Source organism: Pinus tabuliformis, chromosome 3_1 (assembly GCF_031772625.1).
Source record: "Pinus tabuliformis cultivar Carrire ecotype Pingquan chromosome 3_1, CPIR1, whole genome shotgun sequence".
Classification (NCBI taxonomy): domain Eukaryota; kingdom Viridiplantae; phylum Streptophyta; class Pinopsida; order Pinales; family Pinaceae; genus Pinus; species Pinus tabuliformis.
The window spans coordinates 40,733,923-40,761,707 of NC_142301.1; the positions used below are offsets into that span (position 1 = coordinate 40,733,923).

The 27,785-nt window shown below is 38.8% G+C and overlaps 1 protein-coding gene across 1 annotated transcript in view; it reads left to right on the forward strand.

Moving 5' to 3' along the window:
• LOC149185665 (ferredoxin-thioredoxin reductase catalytic chain, chloroplastic-like) overlaps positions 1–27,785 on the forward strand; it is a 215,593-nt gene that overhangs the window by 58,207 nt on the left and 129,601 nt on the right. The window contains exon 2 of the mRNA XM_089410762.1: positions 21,662–21,774. Within this exon, the coding sequence (XP_089266888.1) occupies positions 21,662–21,774 (113 nt within the window). The remainder of the gene's footprint in view (positions 1–21,661; positions 21,775–27,785) is intronic.

Genomic DNA, 27,785 nt, shown 5'->3' on the forward strand with positions numbered 1-27,785 from the left:
GTATCGTTGCTGTGGAGGATAAGGCGATGACTATACAAATCTGCAAAGGTATCCGAATCTCTCTCCCTCTTAGGTTCATCCAGAAACTGAGGCATGGTGGCGCAACTAGGCTGGCCATACGCAAGGGTGTTGTTCTTGTTGATTTTGGGTAGCATCAAATGTGTGCTCTAGCTTTGAAGTTTTGTGGAGGGGTTAGAACACATGAGATTTCCAAGACTCAGAAATGTTTGGAGAAATTCCACCCGGATGAGGAGTTATTAAAATAATTAATATTTTTAATGTGTTCCTAAGTCTAAACTTATGAAAATAAAAATATTAATCAGTATTAATAAGAATATGGGTGAGAAACTTCTAAGTGACGAGGATCAAGTCTAATTTAATCTTAGCCATTGATTAGGGACTTAATCTCGATCGTTGATTCATCAACAGGAAAAGTATAAGAGGAGGCCTGAGGGTTAGTTGGAGATACACTTGAGAGATCAAAGAGTTCAATTTTTCCGGGGCGAGGTTTGCTGAGAAAATAGAACAAGTGATCTGTTGCAGCAGAGGGGTAGGGATAGTTGAGGTCGAAGGATCTTCTCCGGAACCTCGAATACACAATAGGGAGAGGCATAGAGACGACAGACGAGGCAGTGCAGACCCTGTGAGGCTGACGCTAGGCCAGGAAGGGCCCACACATTTCTAGTGAAAGGGAAGATCCACCCTCAAATGGAAATCTGAATTCATCTTAGGGAGCAGCAGAATTAGCCGGAAAGGCTAACGTCAAAGCTTCAAGAAGCAGAGGAGGCAACGCAGTGCTGATGCAATGTCACAGCATGCTCCACGTAGGCCCACGCATCTACTACGTAGGGGCAGCACAGTTGTAGCTGGGGCCGATCAATGTAGTTGCCAAAATGAAGAGATTTTTGCTGGGTGAAGTGATGTAATCTCACTTAGGCTTCTGCTAGTATATTTTTATCTCTGTAACTGGATAGCCAAGAGGGCATCCAGAGTGTATTCAGAACTACTGCTTAATAATAAAACCCTCAGAGTTGCTTCACCCGTTTTCCCCGCATTGGGTTTTTCCGAGGACGTTTGTCCAAAAATAACGGTGTCCCTTGTGTATTTGTCTCGTTCTATTTTCAGTTCATGATCTGTATGTATGTGTAGTCTGCAATAGTGTTTTCATCGCTATTTAAATAATTAAATAACTTGTTGAATGTAAAGAACAAGTAGGAGATGATAAACTAGTGATTGCAGTAGGATTTCTGATGTGTAGATTTAGAAATTCTCGTAGTTTTGCTAGTTTGTGTGTACATGTGTGTGGCTTCCCTCTCTTGTCTGGAAACCAACTATTGTTGACTTGACCTTGATGGTTTTGTAATTGCACCCCCACCAACTACGCTAGCATGTCCATCATGACTCTATTTTGCCTCACCAACTCCTCTAGAGCCTGCCCATTTCCACCCCACTCAGGATGACCATTGTTCTCTTGGTTCTCCGAGTGTTCTTTGTCCCAACCTTCAAGCTCAGCATACCTAAGCTCAATATCCGAAAAGGGGTTAGAACTCTCTCCTCTACCTCGACCTCTCTTGCCTTGGCCTCTACCTCCGTGAAATACTACTCCAACTTATTGGGTGGCATCACTTGCTCCTGTGCCCACAACTGGCCAAGAACATGCTTTGATACCACTGTAACATTCCTAATGGAAAAATTAATAGTAATACCAAAACAATGTATAAGAAACAAAAAAATAGACGAGGGAGCATAACCCAATTCAAAACACAATAGACACTAGCAAAACATTCTAAGCCATTTTATTAATAGAATGAGAACTGTTACATAAAATGAGTTGAAATGGTAGAACCCAGGCTTGCTATACAAGATGATCAAAACTCAAAAAAGATATTCTAAACCCAAGTGTGTAAGTGTGTAGAGCGTTGATCTTAGGGCTGAATTCTCCTCGTACTGCTCTGAAATTTTAGCCTTGGACATCTCTCACAAACCCCATAAAAACCAAGAAATGGTTTGGACTAAATCTAGACGATGAAGAAGCTCTCTAAAGGGGGTGCAAGTGGATATCTAGCTGGCTATACGCATTATCGGAAATTTTCCTTGTATCCTGCTAAAAAATTATGAAAAACTAGCTCTGGGCTCCTCACACAAAACCCACAAAAGCCCAAAAGGGAATTCAACTTATTCTGGGTGCTTGAAATTTCCCCAAGAAGTGTGAGTTTCCCCATTTGGATTGTTTTACGAATTGCTGCAAGAAAAGTTGCTGACAAACCCTCCAAATGCTCCACCAAAATGCCTCCTAAATTCCCTGTAAAAATATCCTCTGACAACCCAACCTTTTCTGCTCCAAACTCCTCAAATCTCCTCTTCCTCTAACCCCTGTGGAGGCTTTTCCCAGTGAGCTTTGTGCATTGCCAAGTAAAGGAAAATTCAGCTCTCAATATCCTCTCAACTCTAGCCCTACCAAAATAATCAAAACTTGGTCTCATGGTAGGAAATCGCTCTGCAAAGCAGATCTCCCAACCCACTCCAGTTGATGTAATCGATGCTCCACAAATTGCCTTTGCTCCCAGGAAGTGCACAGAACTGGGTAAACTCCCGCAATGTAGCTCCAGGAGAGCCCTAAATTGGACTCCCAAAATTCCTCACTAGGGAGACACTCGAAGTTCTCCAAAATAAGGGTGAGATTTCGCCTAAAATCCCTATGCTAAACAACAATACTACACTTATGGTAAACAACCCCAAGAGAAGATGAAATGTGAAGTGTAATAGCCAAAAGATGATCCACAAATGAGTCCATCCTCTTATAATTTCTCCCCATGCTTCTATACTCCTTTTTAATATTATTTTATTGGTGGGGGCCATTTTCCACTAAGTGACTTTTGCCGCCATTTTAATAAAATAATAATTTGTCGCAATTTTCCAATCAAATAATATATGCCACGATTGTCCAATAAAATAACACTAGCCACCTTTCTCCAATAATATTTCCCCTTTTTAATATTATCAAAATTGGGCAAAATCCCTTAGTGACCCCTGTTGTCGCTCAGATTGTATAGGCACCGCGACAACTGCTCAGGGTGGGGGGTGTCGCTCCGATTCCCGCCCACTCCGTTCTAGCTGTCTCCCAACAACAGGCTATGAGGGATAGTCCCTATGGAATGAGGTGAAGAAAAACAAGTTGGAAACCAACTTGTTTGGGAGACACAGATGAGTGACCTAGTTACTTGGTTAAATTTAGCAAGATTAATGATTAGATTAGATTTTAAGTATGAGACCATTGCCTTAATGGAGTCACAATTATTGCTTATGGTAATTTGAAACCAAGTGACCAAATGTGCAAGTCCTAGGATCTATGTGAGATGCAGTGATCTTGGTTTATTTTAATTATATGCCTAGTCTAAGTATGGTCTTCCCTTAACTATTTTGAAGCTAGGCTCCAAAGTAGGTTGTGGGAAGGAGGTCAACAGTAAGCAAGCTAGGGTCTGATTAACAATACCTTCTGTTGTGCTCCTATCACCCGATGTCTTCGACACTGCAGAGACTATGGCTTGGACGATTGCAAGGTCATCGTGTTAACCATCGAAAAGTTGCCAAGCCCCTCAAGCTAGGTGAGAAGGGTTGCCCTAGATTTTTATCAACCTAGATTATGCTAGGAGGTAGGTTTTAATACAAGCTAGATCTAGGATGCTTGTGCAAGAGATTATGAGTGAGATTATCTTGAATTAAGATTGTTTATGTTACTTAAGTACTTCGTGTGAATTAGCTTATAGCGAGAATGCTTAACATTGATGAGATGACAATCTTGAACAAGATAAATTGCTTTAGAGACACCAGTGCAAAACTTCAACAAATTCTCAAAAGATGTAAATTGTTAATTTTTCAACAATGTTCAATACCACTTTAAGATAAACTAATCACCATTCAAGATAGCCAAATGAAAACTTAGATGCCAAGATTTAGAGTGATTACCAAAGACAAAGATGCCAATTAGATTCCAATCATCACAAGATCAGATCTAGAGCTTAAATGTAGGAGTGCTTTAGTGTTGATTTGGGGTAGCATCGGATGTGCTCTAGCCACGAAAATTGGTGGAGAGGCTAAAGCACATGAGATCTCCAATACCCAGAAATGGTTTGGGTAGAATCTAACGAGTTTGGTTGATATTAAAATAATTAATATTTTTAATGGAGTCCCTAAGTCTAAACTTAGGGAAGATAAAATATTAATGTGAATTAATACAAAACTAAGTTAGAATGGTCCAAAAGTCATGGATCAAGCCATATCTAATCTTACTCGTTGATTAGGGACTTAATCTCGGCCGTTGAAATGTCAACGAGAAAAGTATAAGAGGAGGTTTGAGGGTCACTTGGAGAACACACCAAGTTGATCAAGAATTCGATTTTCTGGGGCAGAGGTTGCTGAGGAAATCGAAGGAGTGATCAGAGTTGCAGCTGAGGGGCAATGAATGCAGTAGCAGAGAGGTAGAGATAGTACTGGGAGCATTAGCGCAGAAGCCGGGAGAGGGTTGACGCAGAGCTAGCTAGAGGCCACGCAGAAGCAGCCAGAGGCCACACAGAAGTAGCCAGAGGCCACGCAGAGGCATACAGGAGCTGCGTAGAGCCTGAGGAGAGCCAGGGTGGGAGACGTAGAGGCTCCAGAGGCTGACACAGAGCCCTGAGAGGCTGACGCTGGTCCAGAGAGGCTGACATCAGTCCGGAGAGGCTGACGCTAGGCCAGAGAGGCTGACGCAGACCCTAGAGGTTGATGCTAGGAGATTTCGTGGGGCAGATTGGGCCTAATATCTGTCTCCGACTGAGAGGTACTCCTATCAAGGGCATTTTCTGTTGGGTGAGCCGTTTCTGGCACCCAGATTATATTATGACACTGCTTAATAATAAAACCCTCAGATAGCTACACCGGTTTTCCCGCATTGGGTTTTTCCAGAGACATTAGTCCAAAAATAACGATGCCACTTGTGTTCTTGTTTTTCCTTCAGTTGATGATCTGTATGTGTTGAGACTGTACTTGTATTTATTTTCAGTATTTACATGGTAAATAACTTGTTAATGAACAGAACAAGTAGGAAGAAATAAATCAGAAAGTACAGGATTGATTTCAACAGCTAGACTTAGAAATTCCAACATTTAGGTGCCAAGTAAACCACACAAGTGTTAGATATCAATAGTTAAATCAGTAGTAGTACTTCAAAAAAAAATAGTGCTTATTAATGTTATGACAGCAGTGGAAAAATCACTCAAAATTATAAAATTTTCCCAACATATGAAGTAAAAAACTTTCCACTGACCAACATAAGTAAATTTATGTGTCTAGCTTACTTTATAAAGATGTATTCAGTAATATTTCAGACTTGTAATAAGTTACTACAGCAGTAAATAGACCCACAAATCAGCGAGCTAGAGATGTCAGAAACAATGCCCACTATACCCAAAAATAGTAAAATTCACCAAACCTGACTTTTTTTTTCAATTTTTAGGGTTTTCATAGAGTGATTCAAAAAATTTCAGATCTGATCTATTTACTACAACAGTGAATAATTGATAGATCAACAAGCTAATGCAATTACAATCAATGCCAAAATTGCCTAGAAATAGAAAAAATTACCGGAAACTGAAAATTTCAAGTTTTATACTCTTATTAAGTGTATGTTTCAAAAATTTCAGATTTGAAAACTTCAGTTATGCCGTAGATTCCAACAAGCATAAAAGTTAGATCTAGATTAGATCTGGGATGCCCAAGTGGTCTCAATTTATGAAAATGAAGATTTTGCAATTTTAAATAATTTTGACTATGTAGCATGTGATTTTAGGGCTTAATTGTTATTGATTTGACTGTTGTAATAATAAGAGATAAAACTAAGTTTAGAGGTCAAACCCTATGCCCAAGGCTTTGTTGATTACTTGCCCAAATTTGCCAAAATTTCTCCATTATACTTGGCACCTGAAAACACAAGATTTGAGCCAAAATTGCAAGAAAACAAATTATTAGAGATAAAATGCCAATCCTCCTTTGAAGAAACCCTTGTTTGCAATGGGATCTAGCCCTTGTAGGGCTTATGGCCTTTTTAATGCTTGCAAAATAAATCCCAAACACTAGCCTTTTAAGTTGTGTAAGTGCTAGGTCCTTTAGAAAATGAGTTTTTTCCCTGATTTGAAAATAAGCAACCTACAAAAATCGCTGAAACCCTAGTCGTCTAGGGTTTCTGAGGTCTCCAATGTCAATTTTTTCCTCAATCTTGAAACAAATTTAGAATAGAAACCTAAATAACCAATATAAAAAATTTAGATTTCAAAATTTCAAAACCTCAAATACTGTACAAAAATTCAAAACCCCAAATATATACAAAAATACAAAAAATCCCCAAAACCCAAGTTAGAAAAAATAATTTACAAGTTAGATCTACAAAATTATTCACAAGATCTACAAATATACAAGGGTTTTAAAAAATTTAAATTTTCAAGAAAAATATTTTTATGAAGTTTTTTCCTTTGAAGAATGACTAAAAATACTTTAGAAACTCCAATTTATACTATAGCCTTACCAAAGATTTAATCCACCATATAAATATTCAGAATCTAAGCAACAATGATTCTTGCCCAAGTTTGTGAACTTGGAGGCCAATGACTGAAGTACTTGTGAGCACCATGAATTTATCTCAAAATAATTTGTTAGATCACATGGGGAATCAAACCACCTAAGATTAGCCCAAAACTATCAATAGTATGGTTCTATCTTCGTTTAATGAAAAACAAATTTTACCAATATTCAGCACAACATAGAGATGTCTATAGTCCAAACATACCACAAATCAATAAGAAAGAACATCTTGAATTACACCCCAAAGTCTTTATTATGATTGAAAAAATAGTTCCCAGTGGGACAATGGTTACAAATTTGCTTCAACAGAAATTTTCTAGCCAGAGATCAAAATGCTAGAGACTCAAATGACTCTCCAATTTATAGATTTATTTTCCAAGTGGAAAAATAATGTCTAGTTTCTTTGATTCTTGTCAAAATAATCTTGATCGTTGATAAACAATTCAAGATCTTTTAATCTTGGCCCCTGATTTTTTTTATTTTTGAGTAATTTTCGAATTTATCATTCAATTCTATTTTTATTAGCTCAAAATTAATTATTTTGAGCTAATTTCCTCAAAAAATTGACTTTGACTTAACCATTAAAGTCCAAGGGTCCAAATTTTCTTGAAATATACAATATTCTCTTGGTGGAGGACCTTCGAAAATTGATTCGTTTAGGACCCACGAATTTTTCCACCTGGAGAATTATTTTTCCTAAGAAAATTTAATTTTGACTCTAATTAATTAAATTTTGGCTTAGAATTTAATTTAATTTTGCCAGAAAAATGAATTAATTTACACGAGGGGATTTAATTATTTTCCACCTTCTAATACATAAGATTTTACATTTACAACCCTCAAAGGGAGAATACACATTTGGCTTAGACCCTCAAGGCACCTAAGTCACCTGACACATGGATTCGGGATTCGATGGATACGGGGATAAAGTGTCGAATACAGACACGTTGACCCCTCGGAATAGGGCACGTTCGGATACATTATATATATATATATATATATATATATATATATATTAAAAATTAGATATTTCTTACACAAATTCTCATTCATGATACAAATTCATTGATTTCAAACATAGATCTTCATCTAGATGTAAGTTTTACTGTTTACAAAGTAACATTATGCATAGTACATACAAAATTCAAATACAATTGTAATTTGTGACATGTCACATAAATGATAAATCATAAATTTTGAATTCATAATACATATTCAATTCATCAATGATCCAATAGGAGAAAGACAAGATAGTAAGATAAAGATACTGACAACTGTAGTTTTCTCATTAAGTCATCAAAATCAAAATGTGTTACATAGGTAGTGCAATGCCAATGGCAAATAGAAATAGAAAATACAAAACAACTACAAGTATACAAGCCTCAAGGCAATAGGTAGCTCATGACTCATGAGTCATCATCAAAATCAGCATCACTGTCCTCATCATCATGGTCACCACTGCTCTCCTCTGCTGTATCCTCCTCCCCTGTAGCCAAAGTCATCTCTACATTAGCTGGTGTGGAGGATGACCCCTCTATAGTATCACCATCATCAAATCTGACAGGCTCTAGCACTAGATCATTGAGATCCATGTTGGCCAATGCCAACTCAACACTACTGTCTAGACCCATATCATCAGGAAAGACATCCCACATCTTTGTTTTTCCCTTCAACCACTCTTCCCTCTGCTTGTAAATAAGACGAAGGTTGGTGTGCACATACACCATTGTCTTTGCTTTGGACTACTCAAGCCTGCTCTTCTTAACACTACAAATTCCCATATGTGCTCCAATTCCTCTCACAACAAGAGGATGAAGTCACCCGAGAGAGGAGCCTCATGGCTAATTGCTGTAGAGGAGGGCTTGTTGCCCCATGATTTGCCCACAAAGAATAGGGCTTCTTAGCCCCCCTGTCTCTAATCAGATCATATCTTGCAAATCAACCACTGCCAGTGGAAAACTCTACAAAGGCATCCTCCACCTCATCGAGCAATGCTCTATCCTAAAAAACCCGCCTAAATGCATCTTTCCTTCCCTGTAAGATTTCACCATCCATGTGAGGAGGGAATTTGCAGGAAGGTCCACCATTCAGCCACTCATAGCTATAGTATTTTGGGTTCAATGAGTGAGCCAAAAAATGTAAAGGTGTGCAATTCTTGTCCCATCTGCTGAAAATAATATCTTGTATAGTGACGAAGAAGGCCTTTGGTGATGTCTCATACTCGGGGCACTTGCTCTGTAAAATAATGCTCCTCACAGAGTCAATCATGGAATCTCATCCCTCATAAACCTCTCCTAGGATGGGTTGGTCTGTATCTGCAAATCGAAGCAGAGAACTGATAGGGTCCATGATCTGAACAAGTAGATCTACCCTCTCCCACCAAGCATCATCTAGCACTGTGTCCTTCACTCTTTTAGAGGCTACTTGATTTGTCTTTCTCCAAAAAGACCAAAACTTTGAAATAACCATGGCCCCAAGAGCAGTCTTGACCTCCCTCAACCTCTTCAACATGATGAATGAAGAGGCAAACCATGTATCTGCAATCTTCAACAATGATAGATTGTTGTACTCCTTGTAGATAGTGAGGGAATTTGTATGATTTTGTACAAAGTTACGGATATGCCGTGCATCCTCAATAATGTTACCAATCCAAATCACATTAGAAGCAATGGATTTCAGTGCTAAGTTCAATGAATGAAGAATGCAAGGTGTCCAAAACACTTGTGGATATTTAGCTTCCACAATCATGTCAACAAACTTGCAAACAGGTGCATTATTTGTAATGATTTGCACACAAGAATCAACACCTACATCTTCAATAACTTTAATAAACTCACCCATATATTGTGCATTCTTGTATTTTCCAAGTGTATCCACTGCTTTCAAGAAAACTGGACCGTTCAAGGAAGACACCATGAATTTGATGAGTGGGTGGCACGCTGGATCTGTCCATCTATCAGAAACAATCCTAACTCCAGATATTGGCCATGATGCTTTAATAGGCTCAAGCATTTTTTGCACCTCTTTTTTTGCCTTCGTCAACAATGTGGTTCTAAGCTTCTCTGAACCAGGAGGTACATACCCTGATGGAGCCCCTTGAGTTAGAGCTCCGCACATCTCAATAAATATAGGTGAGCGTGCAACATTAAAGGATATGAAGTTTTGATAGAAAAAAAGGCAATGGTGAGATCAAGCTCTTCCCGTTTCTCCTTTTAAAAAATCTTGTCCATTGGACCAAGTGAAATTGTCTTTCTTTTTGCTGCTTGTCCCCCACTAAAACTCTCAAATGGGAATTTCTTGTTGCCTTTCCTAAAAAATGGAAGGGGGTCATCATTCTTGGTTTTTTTTTTAATTTTGTAGCCACATTTTCCATACCAACATTGGATTCTTTTTCCATTTCTTTCCTTTTTTGTAAAGCCACTTTTGTACAAGATCCAACTCCACAACCTGATAAAGCCAACAAATGGCTTTTCGCACATAAATATGTGCTCGTGAAAGTATTGTGGCAAAAGTTTCATCTCCAATTCACATTGCCTCCTCCCTTCACCTTGCTGCTTGGCCCTTGCTCTCTTGTGACATATTTCCACAAGGGATTTTTCTCAATGTCATATTCAGGAGGAAGTCTTCCCTCAACATTACTTGTAATAGAGGGAATACTTGCAAGTTGCGACAAACTCTGATGAAATTGGGGGAGGAGGGCCATGTTCAATGGGGACATTCTTCCCCTTCCTTTTGCCTCTTCCCGACTGCCCTTGATTGAGCCATGAATACTGTAAAAAAAAAAAACTAAAAATGCACAAATTTGTAAAAGAAATGCATATGCAAACTGCTGTAATAAAAATGCAAAAAAAATAGAGAGGAAATGCACTTACCTGTTATTTGAATCTCCTTGAAAATGCTCCCACACCCTTTGCTCCTTGCTCCAAACCAATGTTACTTGGGAGCGGGAGCGGTAGCGGGGAGTGGGAGCGAAAACGGGAGCGGGAGCGACCATTTTCAGAAGCTCCCGGTTTGGGAGCGAATCCGGGAGCGATTTTTTAAAAATATATATATTTTTCATATTTTTTAATTTTTGATACATATATGTCAACAAAAACATGTAGAATGATGAATTAGATATAAAAAACATAAAAAAACATAGATTGAACCATACAACAACAATCATCTAGAAGTTATAATCTTCATCAACCACATCCACAAGTTAGTAACATAGTAACATACAACATATTGAGTCTTATGATTCATCAATCTTAAAGTTTCAAGCCTTCAAAATTCAATATATAACATTTATCATCATTGATCACCAAAGTTGTACTTGTAAGCTAAGTGTAACCATTACAACAAATAATATCTAACATGAAATGAAATGTTATAAAATGAAATGAAATGAAACAACTTTCAACTTTCATGAAGCATCATATCATAATTCATTACTAATGAGTTATAATTGCCAACTTCAAACTTAAATTGTCATATATTGTTTAAAAAAATATCATAATAAATATGAAAGAGTCAATAGTTATAAAAGCTACTAGAAACTAAAAAAGAGAAGTAAATCTATTATCTATTTCTTATGCTTGGGCCTCTTGCCACCACGAGAAATGTCTAATTTTTTAGTCTTGTTGGAAAATTAGGATCTTTGTCATTAATATCACCCTCTAAGCATTAATATCTAGAGGTATCTTTGTCATTACCTCTGTATCTGTAGGGATCTTTGTCATTAATATCATCCTCTAAGCATTAACATAAGATAGAACAAGCATAGCATGTCAAGTCAAGATTTTGTTTGGGTGATGCGTACATTTTTAGGAGGGTCATGATAGAGGAGTTCGACAAACAATGTCACTAACATCAAAGGTACATAGAGGGATTGGTGTTCTTGATTAAATACGAGTTCCATACCCTAATACATGACAAAAGTCAATGAAAACATTGCAATCCCCCAATCCTGCAATTCTGAAAAACTGATAAGTCTGCTGGATTTTGAATGAAATCTAAAATTCTACTTTCTCCATATGAAATCCAATGAGGCTGAAACCACTCTCAAACATCCTGAGTCATTTCATGGTAATGTTAAAAATTTAAGTAAAAGGATGAAAATGAATATTAAGGAGAATGTCACTTTTACTTTAAGAATTTAACATTACCATGAATAGCATATCAATACTAAGGCCTAGACTTGATCATTAAGCTGTCCCACTCAAAAATTATTTGCTTCTTTCAAAAAAAATTGCATTTCAAACATTAATACAAAAAAAAATTTGCAAAAAAGGCAAAACGCTCCCAAAATTTCTCCCATTTCGGTAGCGCACTCCCGACCCGCTCCCGAGTCGCTCCTGTCTAGAGCGCGGATTGAGAGCGGGATCAAGGGGGGGGGGGGGGGGCGCTCCCCCGCAACATAGCTCCAAACCCATCACAACAAACCCACAGGAAAATAGAGAAGTGAAAGTGAAACAAAACAACAACAAATCGCCTTTTTAATGCTGCGCGGGTGACTTTTTCCGGATTCATGTCCGGAAATTGTTGAAGTTTCTAAGTCTACCAGTTAGAAACCCTCCATGCACTTTACCGATTTATTCCTACCTACTTGTTTCGTTACTTAACAAGTTATTTACAATGTAAATACTAAAAATAAACACTAGTGCATGCTCAACATATTACAGATCATCAACTAAAGGAAACAGAAACAAGCACACAAAATGACACCGTTATTTTTGGACCAATGTCCCCGGAAAAACCCAATGCGGGAAAACCGGTGCAGCTATCTGAGCGTTTTCTTATTAAGCAATTTCATAGTATAATCTGTGTGCCAAATCCAGCTTACCCAACAAAGAATGCCCTTGGTAGTAGTACCTCTCAGTCTGAGACAAATATCTTAGCTGAAATCCCGGATAATCCCTCTGGCAGTTCCTCAGCTCCAATCTGCCCCAAAAACCCCAACGTCTGCCTTTCTAGACTACGTCAGCCTCTCTCTGCCCAGCGCTAGCCATGCGTTACCCTTAATGGGCCTATGTCAGCGTTAGGAGGCCCTGCATCAGCCTTCTGGCCCTCTGCATCAGCAACGCTGGCCTCTCTAAAGCACTGCGCAGCTCCTTGCTGCCTCTGCGTGACCTTGCGTGAGCCCTGGCTGCTACTGCGTCGCTCTCTCTGGCTCCTCCGCTGATGTCTCAGCGCTATCTCTGCTTCTTTGTCTCTCTGTATTCACTGTCCCTCAACTGCAACTCCGATCATTGATTCTATCTCTCTTAGCAAACCCCGCTCTAGAGCATAGAATGACTGATCATCTAGTGTACTCTCCAACTAACCCTCAAACCTCCTCTTATACTTTTCTTGTTGACATATCAACGGCCGAGATTAAGTCTCTAATCAACGACTAAGATTAGATCTGGCTTGATCCATGTCTTTTGGACCATTCTAACACAGTTTTATATTAATCCACATTAATATTTTAATTTCCCTAAGTTTAGACTTGGGGACTCCATTAAAAATATTAATTATTTTAATATCTCCTAAACTGTTTAGAATCTGCCCAACCCTTTCTGGGTATTGGAGATCTCATGTGCCCCAACTTCTCCACCAAATTTCGTGACTAGAGCACATTCGATGCTACCACAAATCAACACTCCCTCTTAGTGAGGACTGTGCTCTAGTAATACTCCTCACTGAGCATTACTCTGATCATCCGGCATCGGTCCCTGTGTTGATGTTAGGTATGCTGCCCGCCATCCTCTGCACTGCTGCATCCTGTACTGCTACCCATGGCCCTACCACTGCCACTGCTGCATCCGTATTGCAACTCCCTCTGCATCCGTGCCGCTGCTGGTCCTTTCTCCCAACACTGCATCCACACTGCAACTCCTCTCATCATGCTGCATCGTGCTGCCCACTGCTGCACTGCAACTCAGTTACTGAGAAGTAAGTAACTGATCTCCCAACTCTGACCTCTCTGTTGGGCTAGAGACCCTCCTGATGCTGAAGCTCCCTCTGTTGTTGACAAGTGCTCCCTCTCTGACCTCTGCGTTGCCGCAACAACCTCCTGCATCTGACACCGTTGCACCCCTCTTTGTGCCATCCTGCACTGGTGCAACACTCCTATGCCTCTCGCACTGCTGTAGCCTGCTAGCCTCGCGCTGTCTCGGGATTTCTGCACTGTAGCTCTCTCAGGTGCTCCATTCGCATCCGTCTCTACCGACATCAGCCAGTCCTGCTACTCCTCTTCGGGGCTCCCGTAGCAAGGTCTAATCCAAGAGGCTGGGTACCTCAAGGATCCTGCCCCTCATCGCCTGCAGTCCTCCTGACTACAGCTCGATGTCTCCCCATTTCCGCTCAAGTGGTGTGTGTGCGCTCATGGCACAGTTATCGTCTATCTCCACTTCCTTCTCTGCCCTTGTTGGCGCTGCCTTAATCTCGGAAGATTTTCCCTTACTCTTCTTCCTTGGACATTGGGTCGCATAATGACCGAGCTCCCCACAAGTGGAAGCACTTGATCTTGGAGAGATCCTTCTTCTTTCGCTTTTCTTGCTTTCCCTCAGATGCTAGGGCAACATCTTCCTCCTCTTCCTTTTTGACTCTGATCCCCTTACTGCTGCTTCCCACCTTTGTCTGTCGTCTGATCTCTTCTTGGCGAAGAGCCGCCCACATCTCATCCCAAGGGGGAAGTGTCCCTTTGCCAAGTATACTTTGGACAAATACCTCCCAGTCTTCTGAGACTGCATTCAAGGCTATCCTCACCATCAATTCGTGATCCACTGTGGCTTCTATGGTGGTCAACTGATCTCGAATCTCATTTAGCCCTCCAAGGAAGGTGTCAATCGGTTCTCCCTTCTTCATCTGATATGACCTCAACTGATTCTCTAGTAACATCCTTCTCTGCACAGAAGTATGCTAGTACAATTTCTTTAGGGCCTCCCACATCTCATTTGCGTTTCCTTCTCGGCAATGTGTGGTACTACATGGTCCTTGACCCCCTCAAGGATGATGCTATTGGCCCTCACCATTGCCTCCTCGTACTTGTCGTTCTCAGTTGGGTCGACTAGGATAGCTATCGTCTTCAAGGCAAAGTGCTTGACACAATTTCTGTCAAGTACGGATAAGATTCTAGCCTTCCAGACTGCGAAGTTTGATGCTTCGTCTAATCTGTCCTGGTCTCTTACTCCGTGTAGTGCCATGATGCTCTTCTACTTCCCTCTTGGAAGTGCTCGACGTGACTCCCTCTGAGTCTTGATTTCCCTCCTGGAAATCCTTTTGCTGATGTCGAGATGCCCCCTACTCTGATCGTCTGTGCAACCGCACCACTGATCCGGATTTCTCAGCTAGAAACCCTCAGTAGCAACTCCCTCCTCTTGGCCTTGCCCAGTCAGGTACTGTTCTGACTACAATACCTCAGCTCCACTCTGCAATTTTCCCACAACCTCCTAAACCCCAACAACCTGAAGGTGAGAACTCCTAGGCTCTGCGCAATCCCGATACCAGCAACCCGGCCTCCTCAGCCAACTGCATCAGCCCTCCTATCTTCTACGTGGCTCTGCGTGAGTCTCCCTTTGTCTCCTTTAGCCTCTGCGCTGCGTCTTCCTGGCTCACCCTTGATGACGCAGGCACTGCGTCACCCTTCCCTTGTTGCTGCTCTGCTACACTTCCCTTGTTGCTGCTCTGCTAGAAACAGCTTCTGTCACTCGGGACAACTGTTTTCTGCTGCTATTGCTCCGCTCGGCTGATGTCCTCAGTTCTTCTGTGATCTGCAACCACGCTCTGATACCATGTTGAAGTTTCTAAATCTACTAGTTAGAAACCCTCCACTCACTTTACTGATTTATTCCTACCTACTTGTTCCGTTACTTAACAAGTTATTTACAATGTAAATACTGAAAATAAACACTAGTGCATGCTCAACATATTACAGATCATCAACTGAAGGAAACAAAAACAAGCACACAAATGACATCGTTATTTTTGGACCAATGTCCCCGGAAAAACCCAATGCGGGAAAACCAGTGCAGCTATTTGAGGGTTTTCTTATTAAGAAATTTCAGAGTACAATCTGGGTGCCAAATCCGGCTTACCCAACAGAGAATTCCCTTGGCAGTAGTACCTCTCAGTCTAAGACAAATATCTCGGCTGAAACCCCGGATAATCCCTCTGGCAGTTCCTCAGCTCCAATCTGCCCCAAAAATCCCAACGTCTGCCTTTCTAGACTGCGTCAGCCTCTCTTTGCCCAGCGCTAGCCTTACGTCACCCTGAATGGGCCTGCGTCAGCCTCATGAGGCCCTGCGTCAACCTTCTGGCCCTTTGCGTCAGCAACGCTGGCCTCTCTGAAGCACTGGGCAGCTCCTCGCTGCCTTTGCATGACCCTGCATGAGCCCTGGCTACTACTGCGTCACTCTCCTGCGCTGATCTCCCGACACTATCTATGCCTCTCTGTCTCTTTGTACTCACTTCCCTTCAACTGCAACTCCGATCACCGATTCTATCTCTCTTAGCAAATCCCACTCTAGAGAATAGAACGACTGATCATCTGGTGTACTCTCCAAGTGACCCTCAAGCCTCCTCTTATACTTTTTTGGTTGACATATCAACGACCAAGATTAATTTCCTAATCAACGGCTAAGATTAGATCTGGCTTGATCCATGTCTTTAGACCATTTTAACATAATTTTATATTAATCCACATTAATATTTTAATTTCCCAAGTTTAGACTTAGGGACTCCATTAAAAATATTAATTATTTTAATATCTCCTGAACTGTTTAGAATCTGCCCAAACTCTTTCTGGGTATTGGAGATTTCATGTGCCCCAACCTCTCTACCAAATTTCGTGGCTAGAGCACATCCGATGCTACCACAAATCAACAGAAATGGTGACATGTCGTGTCCGATTAGGACACGATCCAGATTCAATCGTGTCCCAATCGGACATGACATGTCACAATTTCCAGACTCGATTTGGCACGAATCGTGTTAGATTCGACGGATTCGCGAAGCGTCGGCAATTTTCAACGAATTCGGTTTCATAGCAAGACACATAACCCATCCGCGACACAATATGATCTAGTAAACTAAGTGATTTGTAATAAAATAATTAAACCAACTAGCTTATATTATTCCCAAATCACTTTTACATCAGGCTCGACTAAAAACACTAGGACTCACCTAAGATTTTGACAATAAATTTAAACCTAGGGTTCAAGCTGGAGGGAAAAAGATATTCTGATTAGCCGTGTTTAGAAATGCAGGTAATCAACAAGGTTAAAAAATCTTATAGAATGAAATTCGTTATCAAAATCATAGGCTTAGCTAGGTTGTTACATATATTCAAGGTCTTACTAGGATCATTTACATTAGATAACTTGCAGAATGGGTTTACAACGACATATAGATTGCTGACAAATGATTTGATCTTGTTGAAAAAATTTGGCACTTCCACTTCTTTGGAACTTTGACAAATCCGGTGCAACAACTCCCATGCTGACAAAATTGGGGATATTACAACTTCTAGCACATCATCATTGTGTCATCAACAATTCATGTAACCAAGTGAATGCCCCAACCATCCAAAGCTCTTTGTAATGAAGCTCACAAGGTTAGTGATGAAATTCACAAGAATAAGCCTCATGCAAAATGAGGGGTAATAGGAACCATTATAAAGTACGAATATGAATGTGCAGTATTAAAGCCATCAAAGTTAAAGGATATGCCAAATGCAGGCATAAGTAGAATCATGTCGAAAACTAGAAACCAGTTTTCTTTTCCCAAAGTATCAACATTGCTTCATTTCTCATTGCTAAAGAATCAAGATGCTCATACAATGAGGAATTAGTAAGATGTGTTGAACTTTCCATTTGGTCTGGGAGAAAATTTGAAGTCGAGAAAATAAACTGTCTAACTAAAGCAGCAAGACATCATGATAGTAAATGGCATTGATTCACATGCATGTTATAACTTAAAAAAGATTTGGACCTTGATTTAAAATTAATTATCTGTTGAAGCAGGAAGAAAATGTTATACAATTTTTGTTAGTTTTTGTAGCATCGAATGTGTTCTAGCCTTGAAATTTTGTGGATAGGCTAGAATACTTGAGGTCTCCAAAACCCAGAAATCGTTTCTGAAAATTCCACCTAGAAGTGTCTCAATTAGATTATTAACCGATTTTTAAATATTTCTAAGTCTAAACTTAGAGAATATGGTTAATTTATCAATATTAATTGAGATAAGATGAGAATCATCTTGAAACTCACTCGGATTGATCCAGAGATGACCCTAGCCATTGATTAAGATTTAATCTTGGTTGTTAGAGTCACAACAGAAGATTATAAGAGGAGGTCGATGTGGTGCTAGAAAAATCATCTAGTGCATATACTTAATTGCCCAGGTAGTTCGAATTTCTTAGAAGCAGCAACTCAGCAGAGAAGATAGAGCCAAAGGGTGAGTAACAGGTGGAAGAGGGGGGCAGTAGCATTCTAGAAGGAAGATTTCCAGTTCCCAGAAGAGGCCAAGGAAGGAAGGCTGAAATCTCTAGAGGACCAACATAAGCTCTGTGCAGAGAGTGATGCAGGGAGCTCAGTGCATGTTGGAAATACTGAGAGGGGTTGAATCATTATTTCTTTTCAATTGTTATTTTTACTAGTTAGATTCTTCACAATTTAATCAGAGAAATGTATAATAATGATTTTATTAAGTATAGAAAAGATTGAGTACAATAAATGATGACTATTTGCCAAGCACCAACTTGGACTTTAGTGAGGCTCCAACCTCTAGGGATTTGACCCTATTCTTTTCAAGGCTCCAACCTTGGGTTTGGAGGCACCAACCCCTAGGACACCAATCCTTTTGTCTTCTTTTAATAGAGAATGTGTGATGTACTTACATGAATATCCTTGACGAACTTCTTCACTATTCCATAAATACTTGAGATTGACTTTTACTCTTCACTGTACCTTGTCCACCATTAGACTTGCTGCTGCAAACTCAGTTCATAATACCATAGCCCAGCTATATCTCAAGTTCCAAGCCACTGTACAAACAGGGCATTACGCTTTACTGCACCATAGACAATCCACCACTGTCCGAGAAGAGTGTACAAGTATTAATCCAAAATACTGTACCACAGTTTGAGCAATGCTGGAGGCTAAAGGCCGAGTCACTATGTTAATGAAGGCACAATTAGGATATTCAATTTACTGTGATTAAGGCTCAGTCAATATTCACCATAGTCCGAGCCAAGAGATCATGTCACAGTCACAAATCCAAGCCACAGGAAGAATCAAGCAAGGAGATCACCATAATCCGAGCAAGGAGATCACACCACAAGAAAATGCACTGCAAGTTTGAGTATGTCAGAGTTGCAGGTCTGAGTATATCAGAGTTGCAGGTCCGAAAAAAAACAGAGTTGCAAGTTCGAAAATCAGAGTTGCCGGTCCGAAAATCAGAGTTTCCGGTCCGAAAATCAGAGTATAGTCCAAGCTTCTTTTCCTCTTATTTTTAGGTTCTCCTTCCTTAGAGTTCACGAGATGTGAACTATTTCTTGTTGTTTTGTGTTTGATAATCGAATTGATGAATGAAGAGAGAGTACATATGTCTAATATATAGTGTTTATGTCTCTACAAATAGGCCGACATGAGTAAGCCAGTATAGGTCGGCTCATTGTTGATTTGGGGTAGCATCAGATGTGCTCTAGCTATGAAAATTGATGGAGAGGCTAAAGCACATGAAATCTCCAAGACCCAAAAATGGTTTGGATAAATTGTACCCGGTTTGGGAGATATTAAAATAATTAATATTTTTAATGGAGTTTCTAAGTCTAAACTTAAGAAAAATAAAATATTAATGGGTATTAATATAAAATTGGGTTAGAAGGTTCCAAAAGTCATGGATCAAGCCAAATCTAATCTTAGTCATTGATTAGAGATTTAATCTCGGCTGTTGAAGGACAAAAGAAAAGTATAAGAGGAGGCTTGAGGGTCAGTTGGAAGATACACCAGAATGATCTGTCATTCATTTTGCTAAAGCAGGGTTGCTAAGCAAAAGTGAATCAGTGATCAACAACGAGGGGCAGTGAGTACTGGACAGAGAGGCAGAGACAATACTAAGAGACCAGTGTAGAAGTAGAGAGAGCAAGAGTAGCAGCCAGTTCAGGCCACGTAGAGCCCAACAGGGACAGTGCAGAGGCCAAAGGGATTGCGCCATCCACGCAGAGGCTGCTAGAGTGACGTAGAGGGTCCCAGAGGCTACGCAGTGCCTCAGAGGGATGACGCAGAGGCCAGAAGGGCCAGCGCTGAGCTTTAGAGTCGTCGGAGAGGGTTTCGTGGGACAGGCTTTCTGAATACCTGTTTCTGAATAGAGAGGTGTTGCTGCCATGTATTTTTATCTGTCGGGTGAGCCAATTAGGCACCCAGTTGTACTTGAGGAAATACTGCATAATAATAGACCCTCATAATAGCTGCACCAGTTTTTCCGCATTGGGTTTTTCCGGGGACATTTGTCCAAAAATAACGGCGTCACTTGTGTGTTTGTTTTCTTTCAGTTGATGATCTGTAGATGTTGTGATTGTATTGTGTTTATTTCGGTATTTAAATGTTTAAAATAACTTGTTCAGAATTTACAAGTATAAGAAATAAACCAACAGTATACAAATTAATTTTCTAACGGATAGACTTACAAAATTCAACAGAAGAGTGAGTACATATGCCTAATATATAGTGTTTATGTCTCTACAAATAGGCCGACATGAGTAGGCCAGTATAGGTCAGCTCACTGTCCAGAATAATATTCTTAACTTAAAAAATTCATATCTCCCAAACTATTTGGAGTTTCGGGCCAAGTAAGAGCTCATTGGAAAGGCAAAATTATGCTCTAAAAGATGGTATAGGTATCAAATTGAGAGGTTGCCTCTAAGGTAGTGAAAAACATTTTTTAATGTGACTGGTCATTAATTAGTGCAGAATTGGAGGTAGGACAGAGTGGCTTCATGGAGAGTAAGGTCATTTGGAAATGTAAGACTTCATGGTGACATTTACTAGGAGAGCTCAACAATATATATTTCATCAATGACAATTATTGACCAACAACACAGAGCCTGGGGAAACGATTTTGGAGGCAGAAAATAGCTATGGGGTGAGAAAAAATGCTCACGATATTTTTGCCAGTATTTTCCTCAGATTAGATTGCCAGTTGGGCATCTAAATCATTGTACTCAAAATTGTTGCTAAATATTAATGATAAAACCTTCATATGCTGTTCTAGTTTTCCCAAGTTGGGTTTTTCCGGGGACAATTGTCAAAAAATAACTGTCAAAACTATTGTGTGTGTGTTAGAATTTCTCAGTTTCCAGTATTTGATTTTCCACAGTGTTTTTATGGTGAAACTTGCAGTTGTGCTTTTTTTCGTTATTTGCCGTAGCAAACAAACTGCATAATTAATTTTTGAGTTAGAAGAATAATTTCCAATAACTGCAATAGATAAAATTTCATAGTTCTTAATATAAAACGTTATACAGTTCTTACTTATTTTACCTGCTAGTTATACAGTAACAATTAATGCTAAGTAATTAACATTCATTGGACGATGAATAAAGATTTGCAATAAACTTGTGCATCTCATTCTAATACCTTTGCCAGAGTTTGTATGCTGAATTGACCTATTCTAGATGTAGCTATTCAAGAATGAATGTTTGGTCATTTAACGTCTGCCCATATCCTGCATTTTAATGTTATTGATGCATTGTCAATAGGTGCCCCTTATTTGTTACAAGGTTGAGAGTAATTAATTACCGAGAAGTGTTTCTTTATTTGACTTGCAATCATCTCGCAAGACAGAATATTTTTGGATGTTTTCTCTAACAACATTTATCTATAAATAAGGGTTACTGGTAAACAATTCTACATTTGTCATTGAGTCAATACATAATTCAGGAGTCGGACAAAAAAAATCTTACATGACTGAAACTTTAATTGAATACGGATCCTATATTATCTATAAATATCAATTTAGTATTTTCTGGAGGCTATAGTGATATTATATCATTTTCGCATTGACATTTCTAACTGTTGCAATGCAGTCGAGCCTTCAGACAAATCTGTAGAATTAATGCGGAAATTTTCTGAACAATATGCTCGACGTTCAGGAACATATTTTTGTGTTGATAAAGGGGTTACATCTGTTGTTATCAAGGTGCACACTGTATATAAACATGCATTTTCTGTTTTCTCATTTTACTGCCTTTGCACCTGTGAGTACCCCTCTACTAATTGGACGATATATCTTTATGCTAATATAAGACATCTGCAGGGAGTTTGATTGTTTTAGATAAAGAAAAATAAGCCAGGAGTGTTAGATATTATCCTTGAATGTAAAGCCAAAAAGGCTTCCGTTGTGGCATTTTATACACAAGGGGAGAAGAAGCAATATTTATTGTGTTCAATAATGTCTTGGGTTCTTTGGTTACTTCATTGCTTTTTTTAATATAATTCTACTTTTCTTTCCACTAAGAGTAGGAAGTGCTTTATAGCCTAGAGTGATGGAGCTATTGTTACGTATGTGTAATGTGTACATGTCAACTTCAAATAAAATATAATACTTATAGCAAATAATAATAATTTTAATATGTTAGTCAAATATATATATATATATATATTTGATATGTACATTTGATATAAAAACTGTTATATAGAGAGAGAAGGAGAGACCCAGATTTACACAATTTAGTACTTTGAATATGACATTTAGATAAAAATATTGTTACCCTCTTTTTATCTTAACCTGAATCCATCTTATATGATAAAATAAATTTACACCTCAAGGGATTTGATCCCTCTCCATGCTTGATAGATCTAAAATTAAAATGGACCGTATTGGTTCTACTTTTGTTCACATTACACCAGTGAGATTCTTTTACCATCATGGATGATTCTTATATTAGAATTTGTTAATTGTTTTGTTTGTAAATGTTTACACTTGTTTGGCGTTTTAAGAAACACATGGAAAAATTCATTAAATGAATTTCAGATATATAGGAATCACGGAAAATTCTGTTCAACTAAAGATTGAAAGGCCATCAATGTTCGATTACCCACAATTAGGGCATTTTTAGCATCTTATGAGTAGAAAAGTGATCATTTAAATTCTTGATGTATTCATTAAGGTATAAGAGTATGTTTTGAGCTTGAAACACTAGTCGCCATTGTTTAATTGTAAAACAAAATCCTTGTTAATTCTAAATCATGGTACTAGATACTATCTCATGGAGTATCCATAACTTGAAAAATAGACTTGCCAACATAGTGATAAATCACAATGTTAAATACACAACGAAAAATAGTTGAGAAAAGTTCATGACATTGTTAAAATTTGGGTACCAGAGGACAAGTGGTTCCCTAAGGCTTTGACTTTTGGCCTAGGGAAAAGTGTCCAAATTTATTTTTTACTTTTCTCGTAAAGTGACTTTATAAGTGGTAAAGTCAATTTAATTTAAAAGTGACTCTATAAGTGGTAAAGTTACATTCTAATTTAAAAGTGACTTTATAAATGGTAAAGTTACATTCTAATTTAAAGGTGACTTTATTAAAGTGAATGAAGAATTAGAAAGTGAAAAAGTGACTATGGAAATAAAAGGCTAAGTGGGTCTTTATTTAAGTGGGTGAGTTAAAAAATAGAAAGTGAGAATTAAATGCACATTTATTCTCATCCTTAGATCTAAATGAATCTCAGCCATTAGATCTTAGGGTAACCCAAAAGGTCATTTAGAGAATAAAAGGAGAAGAGAAGAGGAAAAGATCATTCATTCTTTCATGAACATTTGAGAGAAAGAGAAGAGAGAGCAAGGAGAAAACTTCTGAGTAGTGAGGAAGTGAAGGAGAGCAGCAAGGAGTGATTTCTGGGCAAAGCTGGGCACGAAAATCAAGGCATAGAAGACATTAGAAGGTACAATATGAACAACATTTAACGTTGTGAGTTGCATGCCGTTCGAGAGAATTTTTTGAGTTTTTTTTAAAAATTCGTATAGTCCGTACAGAATCTGTACCCTACAATCCGTATCTGTATAGTACATATTTTTAGCTTCAAGTCGGCATGGAAATCGGGGCAAAGTGGGCATGGTTTTCAACAAGTTTTGGGTTGTATTTTGCTATTTTTTTTGTCTGCAAATGTATTTTTCCTGAACTCAAAAGGTAAATAAATTTGAAGAGCTCTCTAATAGGTTTTCCCCAGAGAAGATTGAAGGGGTTTTGTCAAGATCTTAGTTGACCAGAATTCTGTGTGTATTTTTATGTGTGTTGCTGGTCTGTTTATGTCCATATTTATTTTCAACATGTGTTGACAGTCCCATGTGTTTTAATTTGAAAATTTCATTTCTAGAATTCTATATGTTGAATGTATGTTTATGGGAAAGGACATTTAACTGAATGGGGTGATAAGGTGAAATTAAAACCGGGTTGGGATTGCTGGAAACTTTTTAGTCATCAAATTTCAACATAGAATGTAGAGTATGTCGCCTAGAAATGACAATAACAACAGGGATAACAATAGCAATCCATGGCCAAGAAGAAATCCACCAAATGATCAAAGGCCTCCTACAACACTTGAGCCCGCCAATATGATTGATGAGCATGTTCCTTTCTACATACCTTGTGAGAGTTTCCATGAGGAAAATACATGTGCTTTTGCTAGAAGAATCTTGGAGGAAAGTAGAAACCAGCAAGATCATAACGCAAATCAAGATAATTCCAAGGAAAGTTGATGTGCCGATATGATCTCTTCAACTTTTTCCATCAATACTTTTACTAAAGAAAAAGACCCCATTACTCAGGCATATGGTGAAAAGCCATCTCAGGAGAAGATTCTAGAGCTTGCAAAGAGTAAAGGCTACACAAGGAGAGGTAAAGATCAGAGTCAAAATAAACAGGTTCTTGCCAAAAGGTATAAGTTTGGACTAAAGGTAGAATGGGCAACATGGATCAATAACATCAAGATGTCAGTTCTGACCTTAGAATTGCTAAAGATTCCGTCACAAAGGCCTTCCTTCTTTAAAGCCATAGGCATTGCTCAACAAGAAAGACTTGATACTCAGCCTAAAGATGAGGAAATCATTTTGAAAAACTTAAACTGCTATATGACTAACCCTCATTGCCTCAACCCTCTCAGGGTCAATCTTGATCCCATCCTTGGAAATGATGTGACCAAGCAACTTCCCTTCTATTACTCCAAAAACAGACTTAGCAGGATTCAAAGAGATTCCAAATTTTCTGCATCTATCGAAAACCTGCCTAAGATGACCTATATGACTGATACAATTCTTAGAAAAAACTATAAGATCATCTTGATAAATTTCAAAAATTTTACTGATTAAACCCTTGAAGGCATAGTCCATAGCCCTTTGAAGGGTAGCTCCAGCGTTAGTTAATCCAAAACGCATTCAAATGTACCCCATGGTGTGGTGAAAGTAGTTTTGTGTAGATCCTCTTTCTTAAACCAAACTTGATTGTACCCAGAGAAACCATCTAGCTGGGACATCATTCCGGAACCTGTTATCCTTTGCAACATAGTCTCCATGTTTGGAAAAGGGTAATTATCCTTCTTACATGCTAGATTCAAGTTTCTGAAATTGACACAAAGTTTGATTGTTCCATTCTTCTTTCTAACAATCACCAGATTGGAACGCCATGATGAATGCCTAGTTTGAGCAATGATTCTAGCTGTGAGCATTTTTGCAAGTTCTTTTTGGACTAATGGGGCCAACCTAGGGTTTATCTGCCTAAGCTTTTGACGAAAGGGCTTAGCATTTTCATCCTTTAAAGGGATAGTGTGCTCCATGACATCTTCCCTATAACCTTTTAGCTCATCATAAGAAAATGCTAAGACATCCCGATATTCATGAAGTAAATCGGTTATCTTTTTCCTTTCTTCCATACTAGTACCCTTACCAATTTTAACAATTTTATGGTCACTAGGGGTACCTATATTTACTTCAATAAATTCACCATGATCCATCTTATTTTCTTCTCCTTTCTTTGTGGCATCATGCCGATCAAAGTGTTGCTCTAAGGCAACAACATTCCTGGGAGTAGGATTTATAATATCTTCATAGTCATCAGATCCATCCTCCCTACATCTTACCCGAAAATTCTCAAACTCATCCAAGTTATTTAAAAAACGAATCACTTGCTTTTCATCATAAAAAACTTGCCAATGCTCTAAGTTATTTGGAACGGAAGGTCTGAAAATAATTTCCATTTTAATATTATCCTTCACTAATTCATTAGACAACTGCAAGGTAGATGCAGCTACAACAAGCTCATTAGCCAAACTATTTTTCTCTCTTGGGATAGCTTCAATGTCAAGAGCATCAAAGTATTCCAAAATATCCCACCCTGCATTCTGATAGTTTCTCAATCTCTGATTCTTACAAGTAAATTTATTTTTATCTTGCATGATAACCAAATCAGAGTCTCCCTTAATATGAAGCAATTTAACGCTTAAGGCCTTTTCCAATTCAAGGCCCAAAAAAAAATCTTCATTCTCAGCCACGTTGTTGGTTGCTCCAAATTCTAATCTATAGGCAAATTTGAAAACATGCCCCAGGGGAGACTTCAACACAATCCCAACACCTTTACCATGCTTAGATGATGCACCATCGAAATGCATATACCATACTTGACTCTTCAGATCACTTATCTTTTCATCAACTTTAACTTATCAGGGGATTATGGAATTAGACAAAATATCATAATTCCCCAAGTCAGGTTTCTCGGTGATCACCTCATTATGGGGTCTCTTAGGATCTTCCACACAGAATCTCCTTTCTAGCTCCCTATTTAGTCTAACGAACCCGAAACCTCTAGGAGAAGGAAGCATAGCATATGACCAATTCATTTGGATACTTCCTCCTAGATCAGAGGCCCATTTCCTAGATAATAGCATACCCCAAGCATTAGGAACATCAACTACAACTATGCCCATCATGATCATATTGTCAGGGTAGACAAACAAATGGACTTGTAAATCCTTAATAACCCATGAACCTCGATTTTCTTAGAATCCATGGCACATATGTTGTAGTAAGGCCTGGAAATCCTTAAATTTAGCTATTCCATGACCCTCTTGGTCATAACGTAAGTTGAAGCACCCGAATCTAACATGCAATTGTACAACCATGAACCATTAACCATCAAGGTAATGAAAAAAGGTTGATGCTCATTATTATCAGAATCCATACTTTGCAAATACACAGGAGCATCCTGGTAGACAGTCTCAGGAGCCTTTTCTTTAGAAACATTAAAATGAGGATTCTCAATGGCATTTAACAACTTAGCCTTTTGGGAAGGCGTTTTCAAAACCTTAGTGACAGGAACCCAAATTTTGGAATTGTTCAACTATCCAACCAAGTCAATGTTCATTCCAGAGGAGGGGCTAAAATTTCGAAGGGGAGCATGATTATCACTTTGATCTTTATCCCTTCTTTGATAAGTTAGCCCCTTATCTTTCACAATTTCTAAAATTTGATCTGGAGAAGGCCTTTCACCGAATAATTTAACCAGCATATCATTGTCATGGTCAAAATTATTAATACTATAGGAAGATGCGAAAAGCCTGGTATCATGACTATGCTCCTTAACCCTTTCCCAATTTTCATTTGATAGGTGTTATTCCCTACCAACACATTAATCTGGTTACTTGCCCCAAAGATCCCACTTTCAACAATTCTCTTAATAGTGGGGCAAGTAGCTTCTTCATGCAAGGCATCACAAACCCTACAATATGGACGAGCATCCTCAACAGAGTTGGCAGATTTGTTAGGATATTCCGACACATAGGAAATAGTTAAGTATAACTTGGTCTAATGTAGAGTTAGGTAAAGTGTGTTTCTTTACTATGTACTTTTGTAACTTACAATTTAACGGTCACGATATGTTCTAGACATGAAGTGATCTGACGGTTCATTCTCTCCTCGGTATTACTGACACTTGATCTGTGGCTTAACACCTGATTGGTCCATGATCTCTATTTAAAGAGCATGGAGCGTCATTTGTAGGGTAATCGTTCATGAGAGAAACTTATGTAAATTTTACTTCTTTTATTAATAAATTGCCTGAAGTGGCCGCGTTGGCTCAGGCCGTGCACTATTTCCCTCTTCGAGGGTTTTAACCACGTCAAGAATACTAGTGTATTGATCTATGATCTGTTTGTGA